This window comes from Puma concolor, chromosome B4, assembly GCF_028749965.1.
Source record: "Puma concolor isolate L17-30 chromosome B4, mPumCon1.1.hap2, whole genome shotgun sequence".
Lineage (NCBI taxonomy): Eukaryota > Metazoa > Chordata > Mammalia > Carnivora > Felidae > Puma > Puma concolor.
This window is the reverse complement of record NC_141673.1, coordinates 27,895,759-27,918,004: the sequence shown is the minus strand read 5'-3', so window position 1 is coordinate 27,918,004 and position 22,246 is coordinate 27,895,759. Positions and strand designations below refer to the sequence as shown.

Sequence of the window (22,246 nt, the reverse complement as noted above, 5' to 3'; positions counted from 1 at the left end):
CTCAGGTGGTTAAACATCCGACACTTGGTTTTGGCTCAGGTCATGTTCTTGTCATCTGTGAGATCAACCCCATGTCGGGCTCTGCGCTGATGGTGTGGAGCTTGCTTGGGATCCTGTCTCCCCCCTCTCTCTCTGCCCCTCCTTTACTCAGGTTCTCTCTCTCTCAAAACAAAAAACAAAAAATAAAAAAGATTGCAAATATGCTTTTCACTAAGAGTTAACTCTAGACTGAAAAACAGCCTCACATTACCAGATGACTTACTTGAAGGGATTGATTTTCTCTGCCCAGCTCCTGCACCGCTGCGGTCGTATTATCCAGCTTTCTTTGCAATTCTAGTACTTTGGTTTGAAGCTTTTCTATTTCACCTTCTCCTTTAAGACATCTAGAACAGATTGCAAAGCAATCATTAATTTTTAAAAAAAATTATCAAAGATCCTTCTAGAACAGAGATAAGAAACTACTTCGTAACCTCAAACATAATACTTTAATTTCAACTATCTGATTGTTTTAAGAGTTAGTTTTTAAATGGCTGCATAAATACCTGCGGGGCCAATGTACTCTTCTCAAGACTCTTCTATTTAAAAAAATGTGGAAAAAGACAATCTTCTTGTCACTTAGAATGGAAACACACTAATTTTACTAGACATCAATCACCTTTCTAGTAGTGCTCTCCTTTCATCCTGATTATTCTGAACTGTGGCTTCTAATACTGCAATTTCACCCCGTAAGTCGTCCGTCTGTTTCTCGAGCTCGCTGACTCTACGTTGACTAGACTGCCACTCCTTCTTTACGGTGCCCAAGTTTTCATTTAATGCTGTAATCTGCATGGTAAGTTTAGCTTCATTTTCTTCATGCTTCTTCATTCCTATTTCTTTTTCTTTTATTTCGGAATGCTGAGAAAAGGAAGAACAGTGAGGAAAAAACCTATTCCTAAAGTAATGCAAAATAAATTTAAGTTAGCTATTGAACTTAAAATACTGACAACATAAGTAATACTACTTCTTCAGGAAAGAAGGCAGGAGAATGTATTCATCTCATACTAATAAGATTGATTCCACAAACATCTGTGTCATCTGAACTGGCTCAAAGGCCATAATGCTGAAATGAGAGTCAGCAAGCCTCTAAGAAGAACCACTAACATACAGCAATTTGAGGTTTTCGTTTTCCTCACTAGAACAGGGGAAGAACACATAGTTAGGGATAGCAAGGTGCCCTGGACACAAAGCTGGCATTTTCAGTCTCAAAATCCACATGTACCTTTTCTTCTATCAACCTGCCAAAAAGCCAATTCCAAGCCATTCAACTCACTGTGTGAACTTGAAATTGCAAAGCTTCAACTAAAACATTCAGCCCTCAAGTTATGTGGGGATATTTGGACTTAATTCAACAGAGGAAAGCCAGATGCTTCCCATTTTGGCATGCACAATTTAGGGAAGGAAAAGTAGACTTTGGTCATCAAAATTCCACACTGAAGTTTCCGTTCTCCCTTATCAACACTCACTTCGACCAAACAAATGAGTTTAACATCATCAGCATTCACGCCATTTACCTCAATCTACATAGCTGTGGATTTGTTTTTCTGGCACTAAAAGTGTGTTTATTTTTTATGAATTATGTTTCATTGAATTTTCACTTCTCTAAACCAAAATATAATTACAGACTAAAATATTTCCAATCACATATCAGCTATTTAAACAAATCAGGTCTCCTTTCTCAATCAAAAAGTAAAATGCTAGGTAAGAGCACTTAAATCCTAACTTCCAAGTAGAAAAATCCTCTCTTACTGGATTGACTTACAAAATCAATTACAAAACACACTCCCCACCATTAACTTACTGACCAGTTTAGCCTCCTTCTCAGTAAACTCTTTCTTCAGTTCATCTTCTTCCTTTTTCACCTGCTCTTTTAGCATTTGCTGGTTTCTCTTCTCCTGGTCAAGGGTTGCCTTCAGGGAATCTACTTTCCCTTGAAGCTCGAGTTTCTGCTGAATCAAAAGCTGTTTGGCATCCTTGAGATTTGTTACCTCCTATTGAAAAAGGCCGGAACTAAATCATCCTTTACAGTGGATATTTCAAAATGTAGCTGAAATTTATACAACTTATCCTAACAATATAAAAGAGTTTTAGCCTCTTCTCTTATGAGATTCTTAAAGTTCAGTATTTCAAACAACTGGTTAAAAAGACGCAAGATTATTTACTTCCTGCTCAACAATCATTTAAACTCAAAGTGACAATTTACATGCATGTTTGGATGAAATTATGTGAAGAACCTCTACCCCTTGTTTTCCCTTTTCTCACTTAGCAAGCATTTATTGGTCACCACTGAGGCATCACACACTGTGTTAGGTTTTAAGGATGCAGATAAAGATTATATACATTACCTGCTTTAAGGAAGTCACAGTGTGTAAGAATATAATAACATAAAGAGGTAATAAATTTTAAAGCAAAATGGGAAGTATACTGATAGACATAAAAGGTGTTATTGAGAGCATTCAAGAGAGAATCTAACCTTTGAGAAAATGAATAACATTTTTACAAAGCAAATGATAGACAATTAGTTTCTTCAGCTGGCACCCTAGGTACACTTATGACAGGAAAAATGTTCCAAACAGAGTATTAAAAATTTTTAGGAAGAAAAACAACTGAAACAACAGAATCCCCTAAAAATCTTAATTCTAAACATAGGCATAATTTTCTTTAATTTTTTTTAACATTTATTTTTGGAGAGACAGAGAGAGACAGAGCACAAGTGGGGTAGGGGCAGAGAGAGGCAGGGACACAGAATCCAAAGTAGGCTCCAGGCTCTGAGCTGTCAGCACAGAGCCCAAGGCGGGGCTCAAACCCATGAACCCTGAGATCAAGACCTGAGCCGAAGTCGGACACTTAACCGACTGAGCCACCCAGGCGCCCCAACATAGGCACAATTTTCTAAATCAACAGCTCTGTTGATTATCATCTCAACAAATCTAAACTTTTAGACCTACTTTGCTTTATTCACTAGTCTGCAAACCAAAGGAACATAGTTTCAACACAGGTATATGGATAACACACAACACGGGGATGAGAGCAAGAGTATTTGTCAAAACAACAAAACTGCGTCTAGCACATAGTAGATTCTCAGTAAGATATATATACATATTTTTTTATTTAAATGACAATAATACAGGATAGAAGGAGGGACAATGATTATCTTAACATACCTTTATGCTTTCTTGCTTGTGGGACTTGAGTTCTTCACTCAATTTAGCAATTTCTTTTTCCTGTCTACACTTAATTTCCTCTATCTCTGCCAATTTAGACTTTTCATTTACTAGTTCTTTTTCTTTCAGTGACTGTAGAAAAATAATTTAAAAATAATTTTAAGTAAATACTTAGCTTAAAACTAATGTCATGAGAATAACTGCTACTAGGCATGACATGGTCTCTGCCCCTTTCTACCTAAGTTAACGTGAGCAAACTACTTACCTTCACTTGCCTCTGTGTCCTTATTTACACAATGTGAACAACTAATAAGATCTTCATAAGCATTAGTTACTGTTAATACTGTGAAATAAATAGTGTCTAAGCAAGGAAAGAACACTATAAAATTTAGCCTATCGTTCTTATTCTTAATGCTATTATCATTATTACTATTATTACTATCAATGCCTTTATTTAAGGCGCCTAGCTAGTAGTGTGACATATTACCTAATTTAATATCAATACTAAATATAAATAGCTCTTTTTAATCCTCATGTGATAAGGAACAAAGGTTTAGAGAATAAAGGTTTGGAGAAGTGAAATAATCTATTAGAGATATAGTCAAAATTACAACAGTTCTGACTGAGCTAAAGCCCTTGCAACAAAGGCCTATGAAACTATAGTTCTCTCAGAATTTTCTAAACCCAAGACACAAATCATGAATATCATACCAGCTTCAATACCTCTACCTCCCCACAAAAACATCCCTTAATTTTTTTAACTAAAAAGACTTTCAGGAATTGCACAATTAAGATACACCACAAACTTCTGGAATTGTATACTTCAGAATAATATCTTATCAGCTAATGGAAATATATTTCAACCATGAAACCAAAAATAAAGTGCTTCCTAGAATCTGAATTTCTCTTTCATATAGCATCTTAACTTTTTTTTTTTTTTTTTAAATTTTTTTTTTTTTTCAACGTTTTTTTTTATTTATTTTTGGGACAGAGAGAGACAGAGCATGAACGGGGGAGGGGCAGAGAGAGAGGGAGACACAGAATCGGAAACAGGCTCCAGGCTCTGAGCCATCAGCCCAGAGCCTGACGCGGGGCTCGAACTCACGGACCGCGAGATCGTGACCTGGCTGAAGTCGGACGCTTAACCGACTGCGCCACCCAGGCGCCCCCCCTAGCATCTTAACTTTTAAACATAGTGGTCTTATAATACAAGGCTTTAACTTTATTTTTTTTAAGTTTACTTTTATTTATTTTGAGACAGAAAGAGAGAGAGAGAGAACGAGAATGGGGAAAGGGCAGAGACAGAGGGAGAGACAGAATCCTAAGCAGGCTCTGCACTGTTAGCATGATGGGGCTCAAGCTCACAAACAGGGAGATCATGCCCTGAGCCAAAATCAAGAGTCAGACGCTTAACCAACTGAGTGACCCAGGTCCCAAGGCTTTCAACCGTATAACTCAGCATCATTTATGTAAAATACACTCCCATTTCCCTAAGAAAAAGCTGGCTCTAAATTTTAAGAATTGTAAGAATAAGAGGAGCCTGGCTGGCTCAGTTGGAACAGCATGAGACTTTCGATCTGGGGGTTGTGAGTTTAAGCCCCATGTTGGGTGTAGAAATTGCTAAAAAAAAAAAAAAAAAAAAAAAAAAAAAGTAATAATAATAATTTTAAAAAAAGAATTATAAGCATAAGAAGTATTTCTAGATCTTTTAATCTCATTCACACATCTAAAGAATGTTATATAATAGTGGTGGAGCTACGATACCTGTTTCTAAATAACCAGGGGTCTACAATGTGAAAAAGATTTGTTTATAAAACTAAAAAGAGCAGTAAGAAAAATGAGTAGAAATGACAAGGGGGCTGTTAAGAAGTACTGCCCGGCATTAACATTCCAATTACCACGGTGTTGTATCAGAAACTAGAAGTCCATCTAAGGAGAGCTATTGAAGTAAAGCGATGCCCATATCGGAGAAGAGGTTTGACTAGATGATTTCTAAAGATACCGCAACTCTCAGATTCTAGATTCAGTCAGAAAATGAAATACCTTTTCTTTTTTAATATCTTGTAGCGTTTTACACTGCTCCTTCAACTGTTGCTCTTTCTTTGCTAAATCCTGCTCCAACGTAGCCGTGGAACTCTTCAGTTCTTGAATTAATTTATTTTGGTTTCCAATTTGATTTCTGTTTGAAATCAAGTCCTCCTGTGCTAGAGAAAGCTTCTCTTCTACAGACTTACAAAAAACAAACAAACAAAAAACCAATTTCCCCAAATTATTGTATGTCTTTTTTTGTTGTTTTTAGCAAATTTCAACAGAAACATAACAGCATAAGTATAGTAGAAAGCAATATACTGTAAAAGGATAGCTTGTTATGCCCTTTAGTAAGATCATGTAAAAGAGAAAGGACACTAGACCATTAACTCTCTTGCCTACGAAAAACATTTTAGTGTAAGATATTTAATAAAACTGAAGCAATTCCAAAACCTCTAGAAAGAGTAAGTACTACTAGCTAAGTGATATTAAGGAATATCAAATAAAAAGGGATCATATCGAACACACTTGTAATATATGAAAATATATACATATATGTCCCTTGACATGCTGAAATCCTCAATAAATAGTTTTTGTCTTGGGAAAAAAAACAAAAAACAAAAACCAACAACTGTATTTCACATCCGCAAACCTGCTCAAGTGAACCAAAAGAAGAAAGTCAACCAGATACATGGGGTTCTGTTTCTGAGAAGGCCATCGCCCCATCCTCTTCACTTCCCATCGATGTGGCAGAAACAGTGTTGTCAGTTAACAATGCCCACAGTTACTGACTGTTCTAAAGCCCAGATATTTTGAGAAGCCAAAGCTTATGAAAAGGGCAAGCTTTGTGGCCCCTTAGATTTCAGACTGGGGTAGATATGGTAACAGGTAACAGAAACTGGCAGGGACCTTGCCACTCTCAGCTGCAACTGCAAAGAATCAGAAGGGAAGGCAATGAACTCCATGATGCTCTTCTACCATTGGGAAGAAGTTAATCTTATTCTGGAGATACAGTTCCTTTGAAAAGGAGGGAGAAGATCTAATTTGGGAAGGATCCCTGCTGGCTAGGCTTGACTATAGTAAGCATCCAATGGAAAAGAAATAAACAAATACTTTTTAAATGAAGACTGTATTTAAGGGGTTTCTCAACTATAGGGTTCCCTAAAGAGACAGTTTATTCCTTACAAATAAACCCAGTTCTGAAGTCTTTCTGATATCAATGAAGTTTGATTTCCAGTGGCTTCTAGAGAACACTAAAAATCCCAAGGCTTCTTTTTAAAGAATCCTAAAGTCATCTAGTCCTTTACTAACCAAGCTGTTAGCCATTAACTGAGTATACTGGTAAGGTAAAAGATAGTCCTTAACTTAAAGAAGCTGGCTATGTAGCCCGAAAAACAGAACCACCACATAAAATGGAAGCTGTACGTAGCAGAAGAGCACTTGCTATAATGCCAAACGCACAGAAAAACAGTGAGTGCGAGAACTTTCCCTGAAATGTGTTTATGTAAGGCTCCATGGTACATGTGGGAACTGACATAAGCATCACAAAGGGTGAGAGTGATTTCAAATAAAGATAATAAAATTTGACAAAGCCTAGCCCATACGGTCTATAGCAATTATTATCAGGTAACAGAGGTCCTGATCTAATACTAAAGAATACCAAGGCTTGCTAGAGCCTGAAATTAACAGCTCCCCCAATCTCTGCCCACAAGAATTCCAAACTGCCCATGGTTTAAATAATACTCAATAAAATTTTAAACTCCCAAGACCCAATGACTAAATCTTTAAAGTCAAGCTCAAAATCTGGGCTATGCTGACATACTGCTCTTGTCTCTGAATATTTGTCAATGCCATTCAGTGATACACTGCCATGTATTTTAAATATTCCTTTTGTCTTTCTTGTTATAGGCCATTTTATTTTCACCTACTCAGCATATCTTCCTTTGGGGAACTCCCCTCTCCCATTCAACAGTTTTGTGGGCCTATCTTTAACCCATTGACTCCCACTGGAACAAGCAAATCCCTGAGTAGATCAACTACCAATCTTGACCCTGAATACCACAATCAAATTACAGCAGTGTAGCTAAAAAAGAAATTTCTGCAGTGTTTTCTGGTAGCTATTGTTTTTTGTCTGCTCCACAATTTTACTCTTCTTTCAAAATAAACTTTTAAAATGTTTATTATTTTCTTGATGTCTGATTAAATGATATAAGGAATAGTATAAAGATTTATATTTAATTCTAAACTTGTTATCCTAGAATTTTCACTTTACTCAGGGTGCAAAATGTACAGTTACATTCCACTTCTACCTTTCTTCGACAGCAAAGAATAGCACACAGCACAGCCGTTTTGAAATATAGTCAACAAACGTAAGTATTTCATAAATAATCCAGCAGATGGGGCTAAAAGCATGGATCAGGCCAGCCTGTTTTCCATTCTACTGGTATCTAGATGTACAATGTCAGCCCACAGATGGCAGCCTTGACTTAGGTAGGTGTCATGCTACAAAGTTCTTAACCTCTCCCCTTCTCTCTCACATGCAACAAGATCATTCATCACTGAAGCAAAAGAAAAATAATGGCTGATAACCATCTCTTATTCTGGTCCATAAATATCATTTCAAGTTCTCAAGGAATTTACTTCTTCATTTTTTTTTTTTTTTAGCTTCCTAAGTAGTTCAGATACTTCTCATTTTGGAAACATTAATAATAGAATTTAGCAATATTCTATTTCATATTTAAAAATCCTAGTGATGATAAAAGAGTAAAGGGCTGTGAATCACAAGAACTGAGGTCTAATCATGGTTCTGTTATTGTGCAATTCTGGGTCTGTCACAAACCACACCAGGCCTCACTCAGTCTTGTCTGCAAAAGGAGGCTTTGGAATAGAGGACCTAACCATGCCTCTTAACAATTGGAAAACTCCTCAGCAGGCTTGACTCTCTGCCCTTCTCTTTTTTCTCCATGCCTTTGATTTGTTTTCATGTATAAAATTATTAGTATACAACATAGCTTTCGAGCATAATAAAAACCATTGTTGGCTTAATGAAAGAATATTGATCAAAGATCTAAGTCCTGTCACCATGTAATGCTCTTGGGTAAATAATATATCTGTATGAAAAAAAAAGTGTGATTTCTATAGGACTTGTACAATCAATCATTAAGTTTCATCTCCTTGATCAGCTAAACACCCTTCTAATCCATCCATATTCCCCATCCTTACTGTTACTGCCCACACCGCCGTCGTGTGCACCCGGACCAAGTGCCGTCTCCTCTCTGGTCTCTACACTCAGCCCTGTTGCTCCATGATCCACTCCTTACTCTCAGCCAGTCACTGGCCCAACCTACAGATCTGAGCAAATCTTTTCTGTGGTTCCCTACTGCTTTTACAATAAAGCCCAAACTCTTCCACAGACCTTCCCTGACTTTTAATAGTGTTCTAAAGGAAAAAAAAAAAAAAAAGAAAGAAAGAAAAAAAGAAAAAGAATTTAAAGCTACTAAGGGAGCATAGCAAATAAGACATTTTCTAAATGTCAGGTGGTATTTTTTTTCTTATAACAACTGAGCACCATGAAAAGTTTTTGACCCAAGTTTCCTATTTCTTTGTCAAATCATTAGTCACCCCTAGTTCCCTCAGTGCCCTTGCAGCCTGTCTGCATCCAGCCCTCCTGTTTCATCCTGTCTCTCTCATTAATCTCTTCTGCTCCATCCTCCTGAACTTTAAGCCCAGTTCTAGTCAATTCACACCTTGATTAATGGAATTTGTGGAGGAAGGGAGACAGCCTCTTCACTAATCTTCCTACGTCTTGTTTCCTCGGGTCCAATCCAAGCTATCTATCTATAAACCTCTTCCTGGTTAAGTTGTCCAAAGTACTGTCTTCTTCATTTTATTCCTCTGCTTAGACTCTTCACCCCCTCTCCACCCCCAAATATAAACTCCAATCATCTTTGCTCCGCATCTAAGAAACCTCACAATTTGATCCCAATGTTTCCAAATTTATCCTCCAAACACAAACCAGCATGCTAGCAACTGGTAACTGTCTCCTGCCTTTGTTCGTTCCCTGCAGTACCTTTTCTCAAATGTGCCCCTGAGCGAAATGACCTTCCTCAGGACTCTCTATATATTCAAATTCTATATATCCTTGAGCACCTGTTCAAGTCCCACCTCCTTCAGAAAGCCTTCCTTATAACAGCCTATGATAAAATATAGACACAGTATATTTATGTTGTCTAAAAATATCCTGTGATTTTCAACAAAATTCTTCAATAATGTACTTTAAATTAACAAATTAAAAGAAACCAGAAAGGAAAGAAACAAAAAGCATAACATTTCATGATGACAAAAAAAAAAAAAGAAAGAAAGAAAGAAAGAAAGAAAGAAAGAAAGAAAGAAAGAAAAGAAAAAATAAGAACTAGCTGAATCTTGTGGGAAAGAACACAAACGTTCCATTTATCTTAGGGAAATCATAGTTTAATAACACTGCATAAAAATTATTTATCTTTTTTCCATATTCTTCATTTTAATAAACATGATACATCAAATACATGTCAAGAACAAACAATATATGTTTAGATAATTTTTATTTTTTTTAATATATGAAATTTATTGTCAAATTGGCTTCCATACAACACCCAGTGCTCATCCCAAAAGTGTTTAGATAATTAGATTAAGGTTAAGTTTACTTTGAGCTATAATCTCCTAATTTCAATCATTAAGCATTCTGGTAGTCTTGGGAAGCTGACCAACATAAAAACTAAAGTCAAAGTTATCTTTTTACATTTATAAGAAGACAGCTTTAGATAAGCTAATAATGTAGCAATTAGTATATTTCCAAATAATTTTACTGTTATGGATGTTATTTTTAAATGCCCATATTTAACATATATCATATTTTGTTATAATATAAAACAATTCTATTATTAAAAAGCGTATTACTCCAAAAATAATAATTTAATAGAAAACAAGCATGATATTCCACAAATACTAACATTACCTTGTCTATCTGGTCTCAAATCAACCATTTAATGAATGCCTATAAACAACTTCCTAATATTTTTATGATATATTTTACTATACCTTAAGATCTTGCCTTGTGGCAAGAAGTTCAGATTCCTTCCCATAGAAATCAGATTGAAGCTGTTTTAGATTTTCCTGACTTTTTTCATAGGTATTTTGTAACACTGACATTTTCTCTTTCTCTGCTGCAAGTTCCTGGGCTGCTTGTGTTGACTGCTGCTGTAATTTATTCTCAAGCTCTGTCTGGAACACACAATAGTTATTTAGAACAGTATGCATATCACAAACCAGTTACAAATACAAAATGAAATCCACACAAGAAGATCCCTGAGAACAAATTAAACTGTATTTATGCCCTAAAAAACTTAAGAGATTTACAAAATACAAAATCCAACAAGTCCCAATTTAAAAACCAAAAAATGAAAAAGCATTACATACAGAAAAAAGCATTTCACTGGATAGTCCCAAGTATCAATGTCTCAGGAAACTGAGAGTAACAACCACATTCTGAAGGAAGATACAGTGCTAGATGCTTTAGAAGATGATATAATTTAAGGTTGAACTAAGGGAAATTTCTATAGGAAAGAAATAAAAAAGTCATTACTGCGTTCATCATTTCTACTCCCTGAAATTCTAGAATAACTTAGGACATTTCTACAAGATCGTGTTTATTAACAACAAGGCAGAAAAAGAAATCTTGCAAAGATCTGACTCCTCTAAATGCTAAACTTGTCTTTAGTCTTTACGAAGACTCAGAAGATATACACAAATTATGACATAATTAAAATATATGTGTGCAGAGTATGAAAATAAGCACTGGCTTTTAAAATAAATACACTACCTCAATGCAACTTCTGTTTAAATGACCAGTGACCCCCTTGTTCCAAAACCCACTATTCATGTCCTTGTCCACAGCTGACTTCACCTCCCAGCAGTACTTGAAACAGTTGATGATGTTCCCTCCTAGAAACATTCTTCAACCTGGTTTCCAGGGCACCTATCTCATTGGTCATTCCTTCTTAAATTTTTTTACTAGCTCCTCTTCTTCTGTTTAACCTCTCAATATTGTAGGATGCCAGGGTTCTGACCTTTTATTCCATATACAGTCTCTCTCTCTCTAGAAGATCTCAACTATACTCAACTATGGCTTTAAATATCATTTATTGACAACTGACTCCAGAATTTGTGTCTCTAGCCCCAATCTCTCTGCCTGAACTCTGGGCTCATTATAACTGAGTACTTCCCTGACCTCTCCACCTCAGTGACTGACAGAGATCTATCTCAAGCAGAACTCTTGATTCCTGACAGCAAGGCTGCTCATCAAAAAGCTTCTTTCCTCCAATAAATATGGTCATCTATCCACTTGCACAAGCCACAAATGTAGAGTTCTTTTTTTTTTTTTAAAGTTGATTTATTTTTGAGAGGGAGAAAAAAAGAGACAGAGTGTGCGTGGGGGAGGGGCAGAGAGCGAGGGAAACACAGAATCCGAAGCAGGCTCCAGGCTCTGAGCTGTCAGCACAGAGCCCGATGTGGGCTCGAACCTACAGGCCGAGAGATCATGACCTGGGCCAAAGTCGGCCGGCCAACCGACTGAGCCACCCAGATGCCCCTGTAGAGTTATTCTTGATTCCTCTTTCCATCACCTCTCATCATCTAATCTATCAGCAAGTCCTGATGACCCAAACTTCCAAAATAGATTTTCAAATCATCCACTTCTAACACTTTAATTCATTCTATCATCATGTACTGTCTGGACTATTGCAACCATTTTTCAATGTCTTCTCTGCTTGCTCCTTTATCTCTCTGTAGTTAGACTGCACCATTTTCTGCTCAAAATTCTCCAATCGATTCTAATTATCCTTAGAACAAAGTGTATTATTCTCTGTTACCTTCTAATCTATAAATCTTCATGCATATGCTTTGGCCCTTATTTACTTCTCTGAGCTCATTTCATATTACTCTTCCTCTTTCCCACCACACTTAACCTACATTGGTCTTCTGTTTTTAGAAAACACCAAGTTTGTCATAGTTTAAGGTCTTTGCACTAGTTGTCCCCTTGGACCTTTGTATGGACAGCTCTTGCCTTTCAAGCTCAAATCTCTTCAGGGAAGCTTCTTTGGTCACCCAACATTTAGCAGGACTCAGTCCCATCACTGTCTTTCCCATCACCCTGTTTAGTTTCTTTCCCAGGAAAGTGTAAGCCCCACAAGAACAGGTCCCTTATCTGTTCATGACTATATCTCCAGAACCTGAAACTGTGCCATGGCATAATATAGGTGCCTAGTAATATTTCTTAAGGGAATGAATGGCAAATAGACTGGAGGTGGAAAAGCCTGGAATGACTCTTAAGAAGCTCTTATAATAGCCTGGTTAAGAGAACAAAATGGCCTGGACTAAGACTGTGACAGTGGGAAATGAGAAAAGGGAATGGATTCAAGAGAGTTAGGAGGTAGGTTGACAGGAGGTGTGCTAACTGCCAATGGAGGAAAGGGGGTTTGATCTCCCTGTATGTTATCTCAGAACACCCCATGTCACCTCCTTTTCATTCCCTCCAATTTAGATTCTTCATGATGAAGAACTCCTGTACGCCTTTCTTCATCTTGAAGACTATACTGCACTTATATATTTTCTTTTATAGAATACTATTTTTTTCTTTTTTTTTTTCCTCCCCACAAATCTAGTTTTCTTTCCCTTTCGTCACGTTTATGGCTCTCAACTAAGCCCTCTGCAAAGTCTCAGTAATGACCATAAAAGCCCTTTGGGTTCATACTTGGGCCTTCATTATCTTTACTCTGACAGGCTGATTCATTCATTTAAAAAAAATTATCAATGGCTTATTTGTCAAAACACACAGTTCTCTGACTTTGAGAAACTCAAATCTATTAGTGGAGAAGTCAATTTAAAACAAAAACAGGGGCGCCTGGGTGGCGCAGTCGGTTAAGCGTCCGACTTCAGCCAGGTCACGATCTCGCGGTCCGTGAGTTCGAGCCCCGCGTCAGGCTCTGGGCTGATGGCTCGGAGCCTGGAGCCTGTTTCCGATTCTGTGTCTCCCTCTCTCTCTGCCCCTCCCCCGTTCATGCTCTGTCTCTCTCTCTGTCCCAAAAATAAATAAACGTTGAAAAAAAAAATTTAAAACAAAAACAAAACCAGACCAATGCAGCAGTTTGATAATTGCTTTAACAGACATACACCCAAACTTCCAAAGAAGGATACAGGACGGTCAGTCATTTACAATTCATCCTTCACAAACCGACCAGTTTTTGCTCTAAAACAGGTCTGATCACACTCCTCCCTTCTTCAAAGTCTTTAATATTCCAATATTAAACTTGTAAAATGGAAACAACTATACAACATCTACTGTGATCTGACTTCACCTGATTCTTATTCTCCCTTATTCGCCTTATTCTCCCCTCGCTTCTTCACTTATCATGTACTCCAACAGCTAACCTTCTATAACAACATTTTCTAAGTCTTGCAAACTTTGCTAATATTGTTTTATCTCCTTGAAATATCTAAATTCCTCTTGTTTAACCTTTCACAATTATAATCATCTTCAAAGGCCCAGTGCAAATGCTAGTTCCTTAGAAAGCCAGTCAAAATTTCCATTAAGTTCTAATTTTTCTATTTCTGTTTAAGTTCTGGTTTCATTCTCCTTTATACATTAGGGTTTTTTTTTTTCTCTTTACATATCTACTTCCTCATTAAATTACAAACTGGTTGAGAGTTGGGGGCCATATCTTATTCATTCTGAATTCCCATAACAGATTCCAAATAAAGTTGGTGCAGGGGCCAATGACTTATAACCTACTTGCAGAATTCTTGATCTTTGGCTCTCAAACAATCATTTCCAAAGTGTGTGTGTGTGTGTGTGTAGCCTCGCATTATGTAAGTGTACACACACACATATTTATACCCATTTAAACATTATCTTTGTTTTTCCTATTTCACTGTGGGCCAGTGATTAACTGTCACAGACCATCGCTGCATAGTTGACCATGCACACTGACACACTTAGATCATAGTTTGCTATATTTCCATTCAATAGCCAGGAACCACTTTGCTTCTGTACTGCACTGGGCACAGTAGCAGGCATTTTAAATACATTTTCTCAATCTTTACAACAACTCTATGATTCTATTTCATTTATCTCGGAAAGACAACCACTTCCCTGTGACCATAACCCTAAGGTGTGTCACATGAAACTTAAACTCAGATCTGACTAGCTACAACATATGTCCTTTCCATGCTATACTGCTTCTCAATAAAACCAAACCATACTTGCCTTTCGGTGATTCTCCAGTTAGTCTAAATTTATTTTTTTAAGTTTTATTTATTTTGAGAGAGAAAAAGAACAAGAAGTGGGGGGAGGGGTAGAGAGAAAGGAAAGAGAATCCCAAGCACTGCACTGAAAGTGCAGAGCCCAACATGGGGCTTGATCTCATGAATCGTGAGATCATGACCTGAGCTGAAATCAAGAGTCAGATGTTCAACTGACTAAGCCACCCAGGGGCACCTAGTTACTCTAAATTTAAAGTCTAATTTATAGCGACTGGCTAGCCATTCAAAATTCCCCCCAATTTAAAAAGTGTGCTCCTTATTTTAGCATCCATACACTAACATAAATTAACTATATCCATGGCTGAACGCTTGTGTCTCCCCAAAAGTTCATGTTGAAGCCTAGATCCGCAATGTGATAATATTTGGAAATAGGACCTTTTTTTAAAAAAATATTTTAAAGTTTATTTATTTATTTTGAGAGAGAGAGAGCGTGCGCATGCGAGTACACACACATGCAGATGGGGGAGGGACAGACAAAGGGAGAGAGAATCCCAAGCAAGCTCCACACCGTCAGTGCAGAGCCAGAAGTGGTGCTCAGACTTATGAACCATGAGATCATGGTTTCCTGAGCTGAAATCAAGAGGCGGATGCTTAAGTGACTGAGCCCCCAGGTGCTCCTGGAGGTAGGACCTTTAGGAAGTCATTAGCCCTCATACATGGGATTAGTACCCTTACAAGAAGAAACACAAGAGAGATAATCTCTCTTTCAGCCTTATGAGGCTACAGCAAAAAGCATCTACCTACAAGCCAGGAAATGGGTCTTCATATCACTGGATATGCCAGTGTCTTTATATTGGACTGCCCAGCCTATAGAACTGTGAGAAATAAACATTTACTGTTTAAGCCACCTAGTCTATGGTATTTTTGTTACAGCAACCCAAACTAAGACAACTATCAATAAAAACATTTCCTTTAAATCTCATAATTCTTATGGCGTCAATTAGTAAAGTCATACAAAGTATGGGCACATACATTAATCATAAATCTAAAAGAAATCATATTGTAATGAATAATTCAAGAGAAAATGTGTTCAAAATAGTTGGGCTTTTTTTTTAATTCATGAAGTTATGATGCTATAAAAATGAAGATTTGGGGAATACCTGAATATGAGGCTAACAGATTTGGGAGAAAAGAATGACCTCAAGACATCAAATCATACAACAAAATATGTACTGTGATAATTACATCCTGACTTAGGATTATATGTAACACCAAAAATGCACAGGCAAATTTGTCTACTCTTGTTTATTAGAAAATTACTCTTTTGTAAAGTGGCATTAATAATGGTTATAAAAACAGTGGTCAACATAAATTACCTATTTGCAAGGTTAATTTTATTTTCTCTAGTAATATGATAGCCAACTCTTAATGATATGACATACTTTGTTCTACATAATAGAGATTTCACTTTTCTCTTTTCCATGATATGCACATACCAACAGTAGGGAAAAGCTTTTTGTTCAAATATTAAGTATAATACAACTTTGTCAACTCTTGGTGTGGACAAGTATTAAAACATACTTAAGAATAAAAAAATAGATACTTAATAAAAAATTAGAATAGTTTAGAAATGGAAACCATTAAAGATGTAACTTAAAATATCAAACAGTTATAACTCTATGAAACCTACATTCCTTAATTTTTGAAATGCATACCATTTTGTGGTTTTTGTTCTTATCTTCCCTTGGTAAGGATAATTTATTTTTAAATTCCTTTAAAATTTTCTAATACACTAGAGAGGTTATATAAATTACTCCCATCTCATTAAATGTTGTTATTTATGTCTATCAAATCATTAGTACTAGAATTTTAAATAAACATTATCTAAAAACGTGGTTATAGTGAATGGAAATCCAGATTTATATTATTTAATTACATATTTAAGCGCTTTTATACATTAGAAAATACTTTAAAAAATTGTGAGCACATGTAAATTTTTCCCTGTTGCAACTCATCTGTGTTATATTATCTTAACTGCAAAGACTGTCTTCCCATAGAAAGTAAACACATATCATATTACTACCTTCTGTGAAACAGCAATTTTAATTTCTCCTTGGAGTGCTTCAATTTGCTTTTTCTTCTGTTCAGTCAATTGCTTTAGCTCATTTATGTTCCCCTGAAGTTGCTGTTCTTCTTTTTCCTTTTGTTTTAAAGTATTCTGGGCCTGTGCCACTTGTCCCTGCATTGAACTGAGTTCCAAATTCAACTGATGAGAAGTCTAAAGAAAATAAAATCTGTTTAGCATTCATTCCATGAAGACACATTTAGTACCTACTACACACCAAGCATTACTCAGGTAGAAACCACCACTCCCCTGATGGCCATAGGAGATCAACAGTAACCAAAAAAAAAAAAAAATCCCTGCCCTCACGGAGCTTTCATAACTGACACAATTTGCTATTGGATGACATGCTGGATTAATCGTCAATATTTGTTTAATCTTACCTTCCTTTCTAACTTGTAAATATATATTTGGATAGAGCTTGTAAATGAACGAAACTGCTATTACCTTATATCATAGGAAATAGGAATATCAACATCAATCTTTAGACTGCTGGAATGTCTACTGACTTTCAAGAATATTCTCAAAATGCTAACTTAGTCTAATGGCCATGGTTAACCAAAAAGAACAGCTCCATATGAACTATGATAAAACTAAAATCATTTTTCGCAAGTATGTTTAGTATCTGTCTGATGACACTAAACTATACCATTCAATAGTTTCCTTATTTAGAGATCTGGGACATATTGTGCTATTACTTTGTTTTTACAGTCTACTAGGATCTATTTCTGTTCAAAATTAGGTATCATAAAAAGTCACACTGAGGTTCCTCTGTGGTCAGCGTGAACCACTATGATCTCCCACCCTTCCAGCCAAAGTCATGTTTTCATGTTTTATGCATATTATGAACCTAATTTGAGCATTTGACTATATTCAAAGTTAATTTTGAAAAGTTTCACTGCTACATATGGTTGCTTCAGCTCATCTCCAACACAAAGGGAAGTATTTTTGTGCAAAACAGAAGACGGGTAGTGTAACAATAATGATGATTATAATATGATAACCAATGAGAAACTGACAGCTAACATTTGAGCTTTTATTTGCTTATTTTGTTAAGTGTTCTACGGACTTTGAAATATATTAACCCATTTATCTCTTATAATAATCCTCTGGCACAGATTCTCTTATTCGCCCCCTTCTACTGCTGAGGAAACAGGAACACAGAGAAATTAAGTAATGTGCCTAAAGCAAGGCAAGTCAGCATAACGAGCAAATGGCACAGGCAGGATATAAATCTGGACAATCTGAACTCAGAGCTCGGGTAGTAAGTCACCATAATTTTTCCACTTAAAGGCTGGCATCTATAACACAGGTGTCTTCTCTCCATCAACAACCAGACTACAATCACATTAAAGATTTCTCAGGACTAGGTTTTGCTGCTTTTATCAAATCATAGCTCTAGAAAAACTATATACCTGGGTTCTAACCGCAAGAGGTAGGTCTTCAGAGAATAACAACTGTATATTATACCCATTTATTTACTCATTTGCTGGTTTGTTTTTTATGGACAGCAATAAAAGCATTAACCATAAAAGAATCTGTTGTTATACAACCATTAACATACCATTAAATATAAATGTCCATGAAATAAAGAGCCCTTAAAATGTTATTTCTATTAAAAGCCTATCTAGATATTTTTTCAATCATAATAATGTACCCAAATCTAAGTTATCTAATTATAACTCTATAGTAAGTTGATTCAATCAACTTTATGAATTATAATCCTTTATTTTGGGTCTTTTATTATGAACTAGCTTAAATCTTTTTAGTAGTAGGTAGAACGCAAATGACAATTTTATACTATCTTTTTGTGATCCATTATGTTTCAGAGAAATAAACCTCCTTTGATTTAAGTATCAGTGTGAAAATATTTTGTAAATATAGAACTTATTATTCTTTACATATTTTATGTTACAGAAAATCTTACTTGCTTCTCTTTTTCAAGTGACTTTTTCAGTTCATTCTGTTCCTTAAGTGCATTTTCTGTCTGTACTTGAAGCTGATGCTTTAATTCTTTGCAAGTTTTTTCCTAAAACAAACAAACAAAAAACTACATTATGCAGAAGATACTTGTAGTAGGTTTAAGAACTCTGATTTATACACTTAGTAAGATCCACACATAGAAATAAACCAGAATCACTGATGGTTTAGAATGGGATAGAATCATCCATTTCAGTTACAAAACTGGCAAATATTACAGCAATAAAGGTAGAGGGACGGGAAAAGGTTAAGAACTTCTATCATCAACCAACAGCAGAATACTCTGGAATTCTCTGGAATCCACATTTTATATCACATAATTAATTATAATTAACTTGTCATGCTATTTTAAAAGCATAACAATCCTTAAGAAAATGGAAAAAAGGAAATTTTTGTGAAAGAAAGCATTAAAAGAATAAATAAGGAATAATCACATATAACTTAAGAGGGAAGATGTACATGTAGGAGATGATTTCTCCAAACAGAAAGAAACATAAAAGTAACATACTAATACCATATATCTTTTGTGCTACTAAACACTTTCACTGATCTTCACATTGAGAACAAAAGAATTTTACCTTTGCTGCTACTCTGTTATTCTGGGTTAAAGTATTTCTGAGAATACATTCCCCGTTAAGAATTTCCTGAGACTGTGTGACTTTTTTTCCATATAGTTTAAATGTGTTTTATGGTATCTCCAAGGCATGGTATTATCCAGAGTTTTAGAATATTCAGTTGAGAAGTAGAAAGTTTATAGTGCCAGAATTAAAAGTCACGATCTTTCTGATCCTTTTCTGGTTTTTAGGCAAGTGAATAATGTCTGAATCAGCAGCTATATTCTCTGTGAAAATCTCTCTGAGGACAAACAGGAGGCAGTCTCCCAAATCTAGCATCATACCAGCAATAAAGAAAAACTGTTTATTCAACTGAAAGTTTCCTGGGCCTCTGGAAAATTATACTCACAAACACCAATATCTTTTTCTCAGGTTAAGCAATCCCAGTTCATTTCCTCGCAAGAATTAAAATCATTTAAATGTAGGATAAAAAGTCATCAGTGAATTAAGTAGAAACAAAAGTACGTTTTAAATAAAAATCATTTCTACCTAACCAAGTAAACATAAACAACTAACCAAATCTAATATAGCAGCTTTTCCTTTCTGGTTTTCCTTTTCAAATTCACTTTTGGAGTTCTTCAAAGAATCAGAAACTTTTGATAAATTCTCTTTGGCCGCAGAAAGCTCTGTCATTAGAGTTTCTTTCTCCATCTTCAATTTTTGCAGTTCTGCTGCTGCTGTTTGAATTTTGTTATTCAATTCCTTGTGCTGCATCTTTGCATCTTGACTTAAATTTTCAATTTCTTGTTCAAGGATTTTTTTTTCTTCCTCTTGCTTGGTAAGCATTTGCTTAATATTTTCAAGAGCTTCAGATTTTTTCTGTAGTTCCAACTTTGTACTGGATACTCTAGATATTTAAGAAACAACTTTTTAAATGATGCATAATTTGCCACGAAAAATTAATAATTATTGAGTTTTAAAACTTCCTTGTGTAGCTCAGAATAAAAATAAATTAATGTCATAAAACCACACAACTGAAAAAACCTTAAATGTAATCTGATCATGTAACAGATGATTTGCTTTGAGTCAAATAAGTTAGTGGTAAAGCTAAGACTACCTAACAATTCTCCTGACTTAATCCAGTCTTATCTATTGCAATAGATGTCCCCCCAAACTGTACATATAGCAGACCTTCTAACATATAGCACACTCTCTAATCTACAATAGCCAGAAAAGTTTTTCGTGTACCTTAAAGAACCTATTCACTGTTAGCCCCCAAGCATATAGAGAATTTTGCCTCATTCCTTGAAAACATACAACACATTATGCTGTCTTTTAGGTATTAAACTTCAAACATGATTAACCCAGAAAAAAATAAGGCAAATTTCATCTCAAGCACAGAGAAAAAAGATTTACTTTAATCCTAGAGCCTAACAGATTATTCAAGAAACTTGTTATCATTTGTCCCTTAACATAAATTTGCTACACCTGAATGAAAAAGCTGTAAGAATAAGGAAATGAAAATATAGCTTCAAGAAAGTTAAAAACTTCTATTGTTTTGATAAAATTATGAACAAAATTATGAACCAAATTCAGTGAAATTATGCACTAAAAGAAAAACACATTAAAGATAAACAATTCTACGGGGGCGCCTGGGTGGCGCAGTCGGTTAAGCGTCCGACTTCAGCCAGGTCACGATCTCGCGGTCCGTGAGTTCGAGCCCCGCGTCAGGCTCTGGGCTGATGGCTCGGAGCCTGGAGCCTGTTTCCGATTCTGTGTCTCCCTCTCTCTCTGCCCCTCCCCCGTTCATGCTCTGTCTCTCTCTGTCCCAAAAATAAATAAAACGTTGAAAAAAAAAATTAAAAAAAAAAAAAAAAGATAAACAATTCTAAAAGTGAAAATGAAACTGGATGCAAAGTAATATTTCTTGAATACATACTATTTCTGATGCTTTATAATCAGCATAAATTCAATAATATGCTAAAGAGAGGTTGTTAAAAGATGTACTAGCCACATATTTGTGGAGTTGGGTATTCATACAATACCAGAATATTTAACTTTGAAAATTTTCAACTTTTAGTCCCAGAAACTTACTTTTACTTTCTAAGTGGCTAGAAAAGATGGGAGTTGGGTGCATTCATAGGATACTGCACCTCACCGATTTTCAAAGGTATAAACAGAAGTCATTACACTGGGGCACCTGGGTGGCTCAGTCGATTAAGTGACAGACTGTTGATTTCAGCTCAGGTCATGATCTCATGGTTGGTCATGAGATCGTGCCCACATCAGGCTCCGTGCTGGGCATGGAGCCTCCTTAAGATTCTCTTTCTCCCTCTCCCTTTATCCCACTCCTGTTCACACTCTCTAAATAAATAAATTAAATAAATAAATAAATAAATTTAAAAACAATCAGAAAAGTCATTACATTAATATTATTTTACCTTTTTAATACAGTTATAATTCCTATCAAGCAACCGTAAATTAGGACTTGATTTATATTACTACGCTACTTAACTTCCCCATAAATAATTATTATAAAATCATAAGATTATGTAAACCAAAGAAGGCAAAACAGAAATAAAGGCTTTCATGGTCACTATAAAACTTTATTTTTAAAAAGGGTACTAAAGTAATAAATCCACAATCATAGTTGGAAACTTTAACACCCCTTCTCAGAAATTGACAGAACAACCAGAGGGGAAAAAATGGCAAAGATACAGAACGTTAAACAACTTTACTTGGAATGAGTAAGTCAAGGGAACAAAAAGTACAGTATAGGGAACACAGCCAATGGTACTATAATAATGTTGTCTGGTGACAGATGGTAGCTACCATTTTGGTGAACACAGCATAACATACAGAGATGTTAAATCACTACGCTGTGCACCCTAAACTAATGTAACATTGTCTGTCAACTATACTCAAACAAAAAGAATTTTTTTAAACATTATCAACCACCTTGATTTAATTGATAGTTATAAAACACTTTATCTAACACAGAATACACATATGTGCACATGGAAAATTAACCAAGATAAGCCATACACTGGGTCATAAATAAGATAGTT

General features: G+C 35.7%; 1 protein-coding gene across 4 annotated transcripts in view; it reads right to left on the bottom strand.

The window, feature by feature from the left end:
- Positions 1–22,246, bottom strand: part of EEA1 (early endosome antigen 1) — a 116,719-nt gene that overhangs the window by 5,002 nt on the left and 89,471 nt on the right. For all 4 annotated transcript variants that reach the window (XM_086712666.1, XM_086712668.1, XM_086712669.1 and 1 more), the window contains 9 exons: positions 19,755–20,085; positions 18,572–18,673; positions 16,606–16,800; positions 10,305–10,487; positions 5,244–5,429; positions 3,201–3,332; positions 1,842–2,027; positions 656–894; positions 263–383 (listed from right to left, as the gene is read on the bottom strand). In XM_086712666.1, coding sequence (XP_086568792.1) covers positions 263–383; positions 656–894; positions 1,842–2,027; positions 3,201–3,332; positions 5,244–5,429; positions 10,305–10,487; positions 16,606–16,800; positions 18,572–18,673; positions 19,755–20,085 — 1,675 coding nt within the window. The remainder of the gene's footprint in view (positions 1–262; positions 384–655; positions 895–1,841; positions 2,028–3,200; positions 3,333–5,243; positions 5,430–10,304; positions 10,488–16,605; positions 16,801–18,571; positions 18,674–19,754; positions 20,086–22,246) is intronic.